The sequence below is a fragment of the Cydia splendana genome, chromosome Z (genome assembly GCF_910591565.1).
Source record: "Cydia splendana chromosome Z, ilCydSple1.2, whole genome shotgun sequence".
In the NCBI taxonomy this organism is placed as follows: domain Eukaryota; kingdom Metazoa; phylum Arthropoda; class Insecta; order Lepidoptera; family Tortricidae; genus Cydia; species Cydia splendana.
In genome coordinates, this window is record NC_085987.1 from 10,381,869 (window position 1) to 10,396,654 (window position 14,786).

General features: G+C 37.0%; 1 protein-coding gene and 1 long non-coding RNA gene across 4 annotated transcripts in view; one reads left to right on the forward strand and one right to left on the reverse strand.

Moving 5' to 3' along the window:
- The window catches only part of LOC134804239 (uncharacterized), a 184,786-nt gene that overhangs the window by 24,207 nt on the left and 145,793 nt on the right, over positions 1 to 14,786 (forward strand). The window lies entirely within an intron of this gene.
- LOC134804190 (gamma-aminobutyric acid type B receptor subunit 1) overlaps positions 1 to 14,786 on the reverse strand; it is a 159,793-nt gene that overhangs the window by 12,161 nt on the left and 132,846 nt on the right. For all 3 annotated transcript variants that reach the window (XM_063777132.1, XM_063777131.1, XM_063777130.1), the window contains exons 6-12: positions 8,632 to 8,800; positions 7,644 to 7,759; positions 7,446 to 7,573; positions 6,144 to 6,285; positions 3,495 to 3,645; positions 1,927 to 2,167; positions 994 to 1,201 (exon numbers count right to left, since the gene is read on the reverse strand). In XM_063777132.1, the coding sequence (XP_063633202.1) occupies positions 994 to 1,201; positions 1,927 to 2,167; positions 3,495 to 3,645; positions 6,144 to 6,285; positions 7,446 to 7,573; positions 7,644 to 7,759; positions 8,632 to 8,800 (1,155 nt within the window). The remainder of the gene's footprint in view (positions 1 to 993; positions 1,202 to 1,926; positions 2,168 to 3,494; positions 3,646 to 6,143; positions 6,286 to 7,445; positions 7,574 to 7,643; positions 7,760 to 8,631; positions 8,801 to 14,786) is intronic.

The window sequence follows — 14,786 nt, forward strand, 5'->3', positions numbered from 1 at the left end:
TTTAAGGACCGAAGTCAATTCAAAATCACTTTTCCTGATTCAGCAGTTTCAACCCCACTAACAAATTCGATATGTTCCCTGATGTAAATCACTAACAATAAGTTACATTTATAAGTTTATTTATAAGATTATTTTAAGTTTTATATTGCATGTAGTTTAGTTTTGTTTAGTTTGTATTTTTATGTCCCATTTATTTACATAATAACATTAAAACAGAAGTAATTAAGTATCTGCTTATTTAGTCTTAAATTAAAACTCATCTCTCAAAGGTAAATACTGTCGAGGTTTCGGGTAATGGCTGTAAATTTCTGAAGGTCTGGAGTTTTATTAAAACGTAAATCATCGTTGGGGGTATTTAATGGCTGTCAAAAGATAAACGAGCCACACTGTGTTCACTTGTTCAGATCTGACGTGGCCCAGTAATGTAGCTATCCGACAGGAGGCACTGTTCTGCACTTATTTAGATTGTACAGTCAGCATCAATAATAGAGGATGAAACATCGTGCCAAAAGTATCTGCCACCCTGGATAACATTCCAAATAAATATAAATCTCTAGAGTTCGCGTTACAGAATGGTAGATATTTTTGACACGTTGTTTGAACCGCTACGTTTGATGCTGACTGTTCTTATTAGATGACATAAGATGACCTTTCTAAGAAATTTTTACTATTCAAGAAACTCGTGCGGCTGTTGACTGTTGGCTTTTGGCCTTGGGTATATTACGTCATCGTCCTCTGAGCGTAAATTTTTAAAAACTAGTTGAATAAAATTCACTAAGGCGGTTCGTGAGACTACTTCTGACTTTAACCAAGATGTTTCGGAAAACTGGTATTAACTTTTTGGCGTTTCAGTTTTAAATGAGGGTGTATCTTTTGGATGATTAGTTCTTCATTGTTTTAAATGTCGAGTACCTAGGTCACAAAATCGAGATGATATATTTAATCTGTCGTGCTGGTAGAACGTGGAAGGTGGTAGGGTGCTGGATGTCTTACCTAGCCAGACGGTATTGTTTTTACTCTCGCAGTGTTCGAGCTCGGGCCGGATGTGGACGTCATCGTCGTGGTGTCGCGGGGACTCCAGCGAGAAGGTCTCCACCTCGCGCTGCAGCGGGTCCCGCAGCTGCCACGTGGTGAGCAGCGTCGCATCCACCACCAACAGACCGCCCACCATGGTGTATAGTTTCCAGCCGTGCATACGTTTCTGCGTAACAATCACTCAGATATTTTTACTTGTTGCGAGCGAAAAAATTACAACATTAAAAATTTTAAAGTGGTTGAGCACCCCCTTGTAGTTACTAGTTAAGATAAATTCATAAAACTTGGTGTATTTTACTTTTTTATCAGCATAATAAATGTCAGTAAATAAGGGAGCGCCCCGTCGAAAAAAAGCCCAATATGTAGATAGGTATACACGTAGGTATACTTATTATATACGAGGTTCTATTATCTTTCCACTCATAACAGCGGCACTTCATTTGCGCGTATTTGCTCAGTTATGATAATATATGAATATGAGTCTGCATTTCGTGTGTTTGTCTGTTAAATAATGAGATGCACTAGCAATATCCGGGGAAAACTACATGATGAAGTGCCAGGAGATTGTACACGTTATCAAAGTTGTTGTGCTCAGTACTTTTTATAAACCACGACTTGTACCTACCCTTGTATCACCCCTTTTTAATATCTATTCCATGTTATACATATTTCATGATAATGCAGCTGTGGCAGCTTCACCTTATTCAGCACAATGAATGTAACAAACTAGATACATGCCACGATGCCTGTTTGTAGTTAAAACAGTAAGTAATACTATTATTTTATTACAGTCTAATAAAAATTGTAGATACTTATTCACTTAATCTGCTAAGAATTAAAGCGAAACGACATTACGTTTAATTCTACCCCTTCAGAATGCATTGAACTCACCTTGGTATCAGGCTTAGGTTTAGTAGTGTGCCTGTGCACACGCCAGACTTTCGTGAACATGGCGCCGTACGCCATCGAGAAGCCGGTGGCCAGGAGCCACGCGCGGGCCGCGCACAGGCCGGGGAAGTGCTGCGGCTGCACCCAGCGGCCGTCGACGCCGAGCGCCACGGCCGCGCCCAGGCAGATACAACAACCGCACAGCATCACCGTGTTGCACGCTGGGTGCGACCACTGGATCACCCTGCCCAAGCCGCGACGAATAATACCGGTCACACATTGTATCAATAAATTAAAATCATTACAGTGAAAGTCTAGTCAGCGGGTGTTTATTGTATTGTACTTTTTTTTTATTATTGAAAGACAAAATAGTAATATCCTTATTTTTGTGCCTAGAGTCCGTATAAATTAACTTAGCGCCTTGTGAACAGAACAAAGTGTGAGAGTGTCATTCTAAACGTTATATTTTCATAGCGACGATCTTGCTTGCCTATTGGCATTTTAAATAACAGTACCTACTGCTATTTTTATACATAGGTATATTGCCATGTTTTATTTCGTATTATTTTTACCCAGCTTTATCTTCCACTGAATACAAAATGTACAATAATAACTGTGAAATGTATGAACACAAAGAACGTTACGGCTTAACGACTGCTATAATATTCACGGCAATAAAAGCGGACTATAAGTCAAACTCTGAAATTGAATGAATATCGTTCACGGCAGTTAAAAATGCGGAACAACCATGAAACTGAATCTAGAACCAGAATAAAGGGAAATGTTGGATTAAGTGGACATTGTCCTACTTATTCATGTTCATTACGTAAATCTATATAATCTGTATGTGAAAGGGCAAACAAATTCGGTACGATTTTCTTTGGATCTACACAATAGTTATATCGCAAGATTTAGGATAGCAATTACTTATTGGTAAACTCAAGTAGGTTAGGAGCACTATTTATCGTTTATGTGACTAGCATCATAACATAAGTAAGGACTATCATTCGTGTCTAAATAAAAGTTATAGGACGCTTAATTTTTGATCTCATGAGTACGTATAAGGCACTTTCTTTGTTTAACAACAAGTACTCGTACTCAAAATTCAAACTCTACTTGGGTTAAGTATTTTAATTTTACAAATATTTACTTCGTTTTCACTTACAGGAGAAGTTTTAATTTTCTTTTGCTCAAAGTATTAATTCAATTTGATTAAATTCCGAATTGTATTCAGACCATATATTAGCCTATACAATACGTACTAAAGGTATACCTTCTGTTAGTATATTCGACAGCATAAATTCGGTTTATAGATCGTGAAAAATTAAAAAGTTGAAACTTGATATTGTGAGTATTAAGAAGTAAACGTAAGTAATGGCATCAAAAACGACACGACTATTTGGCTATAATACATAAAACACCCATAAGTAGTGACTAGCCAAGATGCCAATCGTTCGCTCCGTAGTGAACGATAGGCTAATGTCTCTGTCCCACTAATATGGAAGAGTGACCGTTTCGATCGCCACGGAGGCGGAGTGAACGATTGGCATCTTGGCTAGGGACCCTGTTACCTTCTATGCCGGTGTATGCAGTTGAATATAATGAGCGCAATAGCCGCAATGATCCCGGCCACGCACAGCGACGCCATGCAAGCGAACAGCGGCAGCGAGACCGTCCGCAGCTCGTTCACTATCACCGTCCTGTCCGGCGGGACCTTGCCACCTGTTCAACAGGAAAAAAAAATCTATATAATGGTAATTAGACGGAAACACAGCGCGCGGAATTTGCGACGGTATCTATTTACTTATAACTAGGTATATAGGTACTTTTGCTCGTGTCATCGATCGGCTATATGACTAGCTGTTTTATACTAAACTCATACTTACTGCAATATGCAATATACTAGCTCCCTTCTAAAATAGAGGCCATAGGGGGTCTTTGACGACCGGTTTGGCCTAGTTGCAATTTGTGTAAGATGTCAAGTAATATTTAATATCTGGGAGACCACACTTTGCTCGGAAAACATATAAAAAAAAACTAAAAAATTGCGCATTTTCCCAGAGATAAAACCTAGCTAGATCGATTTATCGCCCCCGAAAACCCCCATATAGCAAATTTCATCGAAATCGTTAGAGCCGTTTCCGAGATCCATAATATATATAAATAAACAAGAATGGCGCGTTTAAAGGTATTACTGGTATTAGATTGTTTGTTTATTTTACTTGTATGTATATTACTAGCTGTTGCCCGCGGCTTCGTGAGCATAGAACATTATGCAACAAAGTCGGGACGGTTAATCGTTTGAATACTTACGAGTCCCGAGACAAGTAAATACTAACACTTCCACACGTACATTGAACGACGTTTTTTAATACATTTGCGAAAAAGCTAAATAAAACAAATATTGGTTACATGAGTAGTTATTAAACTTACAGTTACGAATTTTCCCTTGAACTTGAATGATATTCTATTCTATATTATACCTACAGCACTATAAACTACGTTCAGAGTTGATTTACATTGCAAAAATTAATCACATTAACTCATTTCATACAAAAACACTCTTACAGTTACAGTTGCAATTTAAGTTAATTATTTGGATACAACTAAATTTTACGTGAAAATGGCGGGCGCCGGTTTTACTTTTTATTTTTTTATTTTTTCTGTTAACGGCAGCCAACGTGGCAATGATAGTTCCATTCAGCCAAATAATAAAAAAAAATTAGTGTAATATAACGTTTTATTTATATACTAACTAATAAATATTTACTTTTTATCTTGTAACAATACTTTTTGTACGTAATAAATGTTTAATGGCAAAATAAAAGTTATATAAAGTTTTTGAACATCCAAACTCTTGGTGTGGACCTATCGGTTACGGTCAGAATTAAATTTAAAAAAGCTGGAAAAGGAAAAAGCACTATTTCGCAAAAAACAACTTTGCGAACGCTAAACAGCTACGAAAAGTAGCACTTTTTGAGCAACTGTATTAAAAAAATATTTTTAAGTCCACTATTCACTAAAAATGTTCGCTCCCCATACAAACTTTCAACCCATTTAACTCCCTTAGGGAATACATTTCAAAAACGCTAAAATCACTTTACTTGTTTTCTATTATTGTGTCTTTTTACAACATTTGTAGTTCACTATTTACAAAATATTTCATTCCCGATGCAAACTTTCAAAACAACCATCAGAATAAGCAGATCCATGGAGCCAAATTCCGATGATTTCTCCGAAAGAAATAATTTAGCTGAACATACATCGAAATCAAATCCATTTGATCTGTACTGAAAGCGGCATCCTGTATACAATAGCGCAGTTTTAAACGTTACACAACATTTTAAGAATTTTATTCACACTTGGCTGGTTTTTTAATGAAAATTTTGCTAATCTGTGAAATATTTTCCGCTTAAACATTTCGTCATGGCTTATTATTCGTTCGAAGCCTCCTGCTATTGTTATTTTAAAAATACCAAATAACAATTCATTCCCTACTCTGGTACCTACTTGTTGCTCTATAATTACTTTTACAGTAAGATTTTAGGATAATGTATTTTAAGATATTCACTGCCAAGAACAGGTAGGTATGTGATGTGTGTTCATTTTTTACCTAATGGAAACGGGGCGCCCGGCAATATTTTCTCTCTAAGGTACCTACGGTTGGGACCATATGCGGATTAGGTTTACAAAATATAAAATATAAATATTATACATACTACCTACTCGGATATTTTCTAATTAGCCAATAAAACTTTGCACATTCACAAGCCACGAGCCACGAGTGCTTAACTAAGTAATTGACATCTGTATTAGTAATGCTTAAAAAATAATCGGCAAAATAAAACCATTTACAAAGCTGAGCACTTTATTGTACTAGAAGCCGTGAAGTATTAATGGACAAAAGACAGAGAAAACAGCTGCAGTTGGGCGTACAACAAAAATATAACTTATATTCTAACTTTTAACTACCTCCCAGCATTTTCAACATGAAATTATTTGTATAAAACTTAAGACGCTCGCTCGCTGTTGGTTTTTTCACGAGTAAACTCGAAACCCATCCAACTTAAATTATGACGTAACATGACTAAAATATTTCACCAATGATATGGTAAAGTAAATAATACGGAATATTTCACTTTTTCATAATGCTGATGAATATTTAATGGAGGTAACCTTGCCGCGGTTCTCGCTGCGTGAAAGTTCGCGTGTGTACGTACCGACCCACCGCTCGCGGTCCAACCACGTCAGGTTGTCGGCTTGCGTGTCGTAGTACCCGAGCTTCACGTAATGTTGCTCCGACAGCTGCTCGATTTGCGTTAAAGCTATGCGGTCACCTTGGGATGAAAATGCCACCAGACCCTGAAAACAAATATGCGTTTTACTGTACGTATAAAATTGTAGAATGACACGTGATGTGCCGTAGAATGTGCCGACTTTGCTCCCCACTGGGTAATTGTAATCCAACAGTTTTTATACCTAAGTATATGAAAACTATATCACTAAACCTCATTTAGTATGATGGTCCCCTTTCAATCGATATACCTCCTACAATATTATTTTAAAATGTAAATAAAATTACGAATTTTTGTGTCGGCATAGTAGGCACATTTTACGGTATATGTTGTTTTAATGTAAATAGGTGCAGCCAAAGAATTTAATTCGTACCTTGTCACAGTGACGATCAATATGAAAGTCGTTAGGGACCTCATACTATTGTCACTGTGACAAGGTACGAAATGGTACCTACTCAATTTAAATTCCTTGACCGTACCTAAGTATTACTCAATAATGTAACTTAAGTTATTTGTGTAACAAGGCAGCAAAGTTAGTTTACATTTAGGATGTGAGTTCTAAGACACGAGTTGCAAAAAAACCTTGGTATCGTGTTGCGCATACAAGATATCACCCGTCAATCGTTTGGTAGAAAACGCCAATCGAAACTTAAGTATATAATGTATGGAAATAGTCCCGTGTATTTTCATAACATCTGTCATCCCGGTAACTACATTTTTTTCTTTTCGTTTGGCGTTTGTCTATGTACGATTAACAACTTGGCTAGGTCACCTAATCAGGTGATCAGTTAGAATGAGAACACATATGAAGGTAAAAATATAATATGAAAGAATAACTTCACTAACTAAACAAAACAGTCTCAGTATTATCCTCCAACTCACGGTACCACTACTGCTGTTCCCGTGCCCGTTCCCTATCCGTTCCCGTTTGCGTACCCGTTCCCATTCTCATTTCGATTTAAAAATGAAATTACGTTTTAATTTGTCTCATGATCTCAGTAGAATCGATTAGTACTTGATTTCAAAACAGTAAGGCTTACCTTTGTTTAAGCTGTCGAGGTGAAAATTTATTTTTGACAGAAAGTTGGCCATTACTTTATTATCAAAAGCTGTTTAAGAGGAGTCGTCTTTAGTATTGTTGTTATAAAATTCGTAATCTTTAAAAATGTATCACACTTTGCACGAAAAACAAACCATTTAGCCTGCATTACACATGACCTTACTTACCGACACACCAAGGAATGACGTTGAGTTTATGGCCTCGTATATATCGTCTGCAATCTTTTTATTGGTATACGTAAAATTTTTTAAGCTCAGCCCGCTCTTTTCCAGTTTTTCCATCGTCTTGTTGAAAGCTGCGAACAAGTTATTAGGATAAGAAAGGGATTATTGTTTGTAGTTGTACATTTTATGTTGTTATATTACCTAATGCGACCGCCCAAACCGCGTCATAAGCCAATGGCGCCTCTTGGTACCCCTCCGGGTACCTCTCTCCGTCGATGTCATATCCGGCCTCACGCAGAGCCTCATTCAGTCGAGATCTGTTTACACAACGCAAACAAATGATGGCCGCTATTTCCATCACACAACCACACATTTATTCTGCCGTCTCACGGACTTATTTTAGACACGTCTCCACAAAGACCGCCGGTTAGCTTTGGGGAATGTGCGATTAATGGCCAGTTTTTATTTCTCGATTTGTGAATTTGAAATAGAACTGACATTATGAAGTATTTCTATTCATTATACACTAAAATGAATTAGCGTTTTAATGTGGCTATGGTAGGCATAACGCTAACCTTAAATTTTAAACATAACTAGTATTAGTTATTATAATGTCAGTACCCTTTCAAAAGCAACTTCGAGACAACATCTTACTTAATAAAATGACAAGTAGGTAGAAGAAAGCTTTCTCCATATTACGCGACTCGCTTGAAGAATTTATTTTCCTGCTATGTAGAGCACAAAGAGTACTTTTTAAACAACATTCTTATGTGACGGAGTCGCAGATAACAATAAAGTCCCGTCACGAATCGCGATATCGCATATCTCTAGGCATTTTAGACTCAGAGTGTCGCGCCACGAGAATAGAATATTATTTTATGAGCCATTTCACCGCGTAAAAGTAGTGACAAAAGGTTTTATTCGAGAACAGACCGCGCGAATATCCTTCACCTGCCTTGAAACATTTTCTTATGAAATAATATTTAACTATTCTCGCAGCTGAAATAGGTATTCATAAGAAGTTTAATTCTGGCATTCGCTTGAGCTGGGTAGCATTTGAGTTATTGAAAAATTCGCTTGAGCGAGACAACAATTTATAAGCATTCTGTAGAATACTTATAAATTATAATGGGGAATTCTTACGTAAGAATTACTTTTGGGAGTTAACAATAAGAGAGTGGATCTATACCGAAAATCCTCAGAAGTCATCCCAGAGATAGTGGTCTGATTGGCGTTCTGGTTCCACATGAGGGCCTCAGTGGTGAGGTGGCCCTCGGCAGCTTCTCGCATTTGTTCCACAGTGCAGTCGATACCTTCTTTCTCTAAGTTAGTTTCGAACCAGTTGTCTTCGTACCAACCTGTATAACAAACATAGAGTTTTTTTCAACAATCGCAATATTCATCCAAGCTCCATTTTTGTAATATTCATCGAGACAATTCTAATAAACCCAAACACAATTACGAGTAGGGGTTGCGTTGTTTTATCACAGAGTTCCTCCACTACCTCTGTCCTCGGTTGGCCACCTCCTGTGGTACCATAATATTGCATTGTCACCCAACTTACATATATATAGTATGCGAGGTTTCTACTTGATTTAATAATAGGAAGTGGGATATACTCGTACTAACTAAAGGAACAACTACAAGTACCTAGGTAATTTTTTTGAAGCAGCATATACATGAGCTCTTTACTTTTAGCATCCAATAAGTATTTGTCTCTTTTCGAAACGTCGTTGCCTTCGCCCTGTACGAAAGGGGTCCTCCCGGGAAAGAAAATTAAATTTCCCGAGCCATAAAACCGAATGAATGATTAAGAAAACATTCAGGCCATATAACCAGTAATATATACCTTCAGTTGGTCTGGTAACTATTAAACTGTTGTAATACATTGGATGCTTAGATGTTTGTCACAACATCACGCTAAAGATGCCTACTTATAATGCAGGTTGCATTTATAAAACTACAATGTCTTGTATTCAATAGGATATTAAGTTGCCTAATATAGATATTTAATATGTAGGTATGTAAGCGCTAGTACCTACATATTTTGTTATTTACCAACTGAAACATGTGGCTTGACCATTAGAAGTTTTAAAGCCGAACGCATGACTCGAACTGGGCTTAACGACTACTGTTATTTCCAATAACCGGTATACAATTTAAGGATTAACGTGTTTTCCGAGGTATTTAGCAATAACATCAATACACCGTTACCTTTAAAACATTTCACTAAAATTAAACGTTAAAATAATGGATAAGAAATTATTTATATACAATTTTTAAAAATGGCGATATAATATTTTATAAACGGGAAAACGCACTTTTCATCCCGTAAAGACAATATAAGACGCCAAGATAAAATAAAATAGGTACGAGTACATCAACGATGAAGACTTCCTGGAATATCTAGGTGAAAGTGTCAATTATTTTGATATGAAGTGATCTCTTTAGTGGGTCGTTTATAGCTGGTAATAAACATTTACGACGGAAGTAAAAAGATTTTGGGAGGCTGTATTAAGGTCAGCCGGACGCTGGGAACCTGCCGAGCGTAGATCACGACTGCGCCCTGGCACGGCGCCAGACTTCAACCGGCACAACCTTCCATTCATTCCGCTTTCTATGTCAAATCATATTCACTTAACTTGAATGTCCGCATCCAAATAAATCAGTTAAAAGTATACGGCATGCTCACGCCTTATAACGACTACTATATTTACCTAATAATTCATCTAAACAAGCAGGAGGTTTTGATAGGTCTTCTGAGTATTAAGTGTAGGTAGGTACGAGTACACTAAGCACACGTTCGAGTAGCAGGAAAAACAAATGACGCAATCAATTCTACTCCAACAAGTAATAATGTTTCAAATAAAATTAGTGACAAATTCCAAATAAAACAAGCGAAGTTTGCTTTCACCGTTTGCCGAATTGATTTGAAAGACAATCACAATTCCCAACACATTGTTTCTCGTCAAAATGTATTCATGAATATACAAAACGGCTTTTATTACCGTCCCGTTTTCAGTGTTACGATTGTTCAGGCAAAGATAGCATTAACGAAAGCTCTGTTGACATCTGTGTAGTAAAATTCATATGCATAAAATATACGAATTGATACTCCCATCAATGATACTATATGGTATAGATAGGTTATACTCATATTACTCAATGCATAAGGAGCACAAAAAATACTTCCATATTTATTTTTATACCTACGAAGAAATCTGTTACTTTTCATTATTTTTGCATTCCATTCATCTTTGTCATACTCGTTGTATAACATACGCTTGTCTTTTTCTCTTTCGGTGTGAGGGAGCTCGTTAGCACGCACATTTCTTGCTTACCTAGGCGCGATTAAAGGCAACTTGTACAATTAGTACAATGTACGCTTCAATATTAGAACAGGTAACTTATCTTAAGTTCTAATATCATTGGCTCCTCATAATCACAATCTAATGAAACAAGGCAATGTCTGTAGAAAATAACTCGACGTCCTTTTAAGTAGGTTAGGTAAGTATATATGTATATATTGTTTTGATAGCTCTGTCTGTATGATGTAATTAAAATAAACCATCGTAGTAAGGATCACACACAGTCTGCATTGTTCTTGGCTGATTAATGAAGCATAATTTACACTCAAGATTGTGTACCTAATACCTATTTACTCGTCAGTAATACCTAATAATATCACTCGTAATATTTCAGAGTGCCCTTCTTTAGTAACAGAGTACGTAGGTGAATCAACATAACATCACAAATACTCGTATTTTCGCGGCGGATGTCGGTTTCCCGTATTCTTATCATCGCGGGTTCTTGTGATATTGGTATAATACATTCTTAGCATCTGTCTAAGTAGCGCAACCTGGGACAACTATCTGAATTAAGAAGATTATATCCATATTTTAGTTAAAAAAAATTCACATCTTATATTTTACATAGAGTCAACCTATTGGACAACAACCTCTAACAAGCAAGCTAAATTGTTAAGTTTGGGGTCCAACAGACAATGAAAAATAAAAGTTTTTTCTAAAATATGGAGCCTAAGTAATAAATTATGTGACTTATATCGGCATAAACCACAAGAGTGTTATTCCTTTCTTGGAAACAGAATGGACGAGATAGAATCTAATGAGTGAGGACCTTTTAGTAAGCAGACCAAGTTTCTTGTATTTTTTAGGTATTTCAATTTTCATTGACGTCGTCCACGTGTTGCCTCCCTGTCACACTTATGTACGAATTTACAAGTGCTAAAGAGAGGCAACAAGTCGAACATGGTTCGCGGTAGGCCCTCTGGCATTTCACAATCGCAAAGTAAGTTGCGTTGTTGTAGAAACGACATTAAAAGTTAAATAGGTGTATGTGGTCAAGATAAAAGGTCTCATAAAGTACTTTGTTAAGCGAGCCGCTTTTTTTTTGTAGGTATTTACTCGTACCTTAACTCTAACCAAGTAATAATTTACTCACATTTAACTTTAGATATAGAAACCTGCAAAAAATAAAGCGGGTTTGCTTATTTCATGTCAGTTTCTCGTATAATTTGCTCTTGTTTAGTACAAATAATTAACCAAATCGGGAGTCAAATAAATTTAAAGCGATTGCACGGTTGTAACAATAAGTTTATGAGGTGGGGTTACCGTGTTAAATCGGCTTACCCTCTTAGTGGTAACCACGTGTCGGATCCAGTGTTACTCATCTAATCAATCATAAAACCCTATAGGTTATGTTTAAAACCTATTTATTACAAAATCTAACACAAATCCATACTAATTCATACTAATATTATAAAGGCGAAAGTGTGTCTGTCTGTCTGTCTGACTGTCTGTTACCTCTTGACGCTTAAGCTGCTGAACCGATTTAGTTGAAATTTGGTATAGAGATAGTTTGAGTCCCGGGGAAGGACATAGGATAGTTTTTTGTCGAAAATCATCCCTGAAGAGAGTGCAAACGGGGGTGGAATCGAAAGAGTTAATGAATTGCCTAATAATTGAAGTAAGCAATGCGCGAATTGAATGATTGCTATTAGCATTATGCAGGCGCTATACCTACTTTAGCTGCTGTCACTAATTCCACGCTTTCGAAGTCCCGGGCATAAGCTAGTAGTTAATAAATAGGTAATTATATTGTCCACTATAGAAGCCCTTTGCTAACCGTGTCCAAAGCTATTACGTATCGAGGCAACGTCAAAGTCGAGATAGGTAATTGCGCCCGGCTATTTACTACAGTCCATCTAGTCTCCGGCCAACATCCTCGATTATGCAATAGAGACAGACACACTGGCAAAAAGGAAGCCACAGCTTAATGAACAGGAAATCATGTTTGTGACTTAACGAAGGTTATGAGCTTCTCTTCTTTTCTAACGTCTTTTTTTTTTAATAAATACTTAGGTAGGTAGTAAATGGGCTTTTTCACTAAACTGTGCTCCTTTAACGGCCGGTTAGCAATCGTTACAAAACTGACGGTCAATGTCAAATCCCATACATTTTGTCAGGAATGTAACGGTTAGACGTTACTGAAACACGACTTAACTCGCGCTTTAAAGTACAAGTTAAATGAAAATGCCCAAATACGTAAAATGAACCGCTAATTGGATGAGCAAATTGCAAGCTCGAGTACCAAAAAAATTCTAGCTACTTATAAAATACTCTAAAAGTATTCACTCAAGAAGCGGAAAATTAAACTTTGGCTCAGATTACTCTGTAAAACCAATGCTACAAAGGCTCCATTTTCCTGATCTAAAATGGAAACAGATTAATTGTGTCGCATTGGCGAGGCTTGATATTAAGCAAGCAGAGGACGCTTCAATGCTCACCACTTTATCTTAACGTTTTTTCTTGCTTCCATTATTGTCGCTGTGGTCTTTTTTAGGGAATCATTCGGAAAAATCATTAATAAGTAAAGCAGTCAGCCCGACTATACGGAAAGATTTTCGTAAAATCGTACGTAGGTTTAAAAGTCGTCGCTCGTGCGGGTTCTGTAAATGTAATGTATGTATTATACGAAACGAGCGCGGTCGTTATAATGTTTTGATTTGCTAGGAAAAAGTAAATTTATTTTATTTTTGCCCATCATAAGCTGTACGTGATTTTATGTGAGGGTGCAATAAGTCGTGTCGCTGTTTCATTTAAACTTCTATAGCAATTTATAACGCTAGAATATGTATTTCCCGCCGCAGTCACTACTTTTTAATCGCATGTTGTTTATTTTTGAAGTGAAAACTTCTTTAGCGGCGCTGAGCACTTTTTGAGGTGGGGAAAAAATGATAAACTCGAGACAGCGTAAGGCGTCTCTCCTCTCTTTCTACCGCACGGCGAAAATGTATGCCTCAGCCTGCTGTTTCATGCAATGTAGGCGGTGCAGGGCGCTTGCGTGACGTTATGTTATGTGTGACGGACAATGTTATTCACCAAAGAACTTTAGTCGTAACGTATCATAATCAGGTCAATTATTTAAAACTGGACCTTTATATTAAGCAATAAAGCTCAATGTTCTAATCTTGTACGGGCTGAAATACGAGGATCTCACAGTTACATTCTAACTTTATCACTTCAATATAACTTTATCACTCCAATATAATTCAAGAAAGCTACATCTTGATGAAATCGCTAATAAAAGTGAACTCTAGTACTGGTGAATAAAACTCAAAATATCATGACCAAATATATTTAGATGCGAGGTCTGCAAGGTAACTTTACAATTTCTATTCGAATTTTAAACAATTAACGCTACAAATTTAAGCTCACTGGCCAGCAATTTCGGAACTAAAGTTTTTCAATAGAAAGGAGGATGGGTCAATTATACATAGTGCTGCAGACATTTTGGACTAGTCATTGAGTTTTCACTTCTGTCGGCACTCCCGGAGTGCAACCCTTTGTTTTTTTTTCTTTGATTTTGTGGAAGCGAAATTCGAACGTTTATGTTTTTCTTTTTATTCTGACATCAAATGCAATGCCCTACGCTCGCACCAACACATAAGTATAAGCATACCGGTCTGGGATTAACACCCGTTCTCATTGCTCTTAAGCTTAACTCTATTGAGTGTATATGCCACGGCGTAGCATATCTACGATCGCTACGATATGCTACGCTGTGACATTGTCGCGCGTTACGAGCAAATGAACAAATAGTAAGGTAGCGACACGCATTTGTACAGACACTTCCAGGCCAATTTGAGTTTTGATACTGATCTGTCAGTGTCTAAAGTGACGTTTGTGGTTGAAGAAATGTCACTTTTGACACTGACAGATCAGTATCATATCGGAAACAGATCGAATATTCCCTGTTCGACTATTTTCTGACGAAGTAAGCGATAAAGACGCCGCGTACCGTTTGTGAGTAGCAATGGTGAAG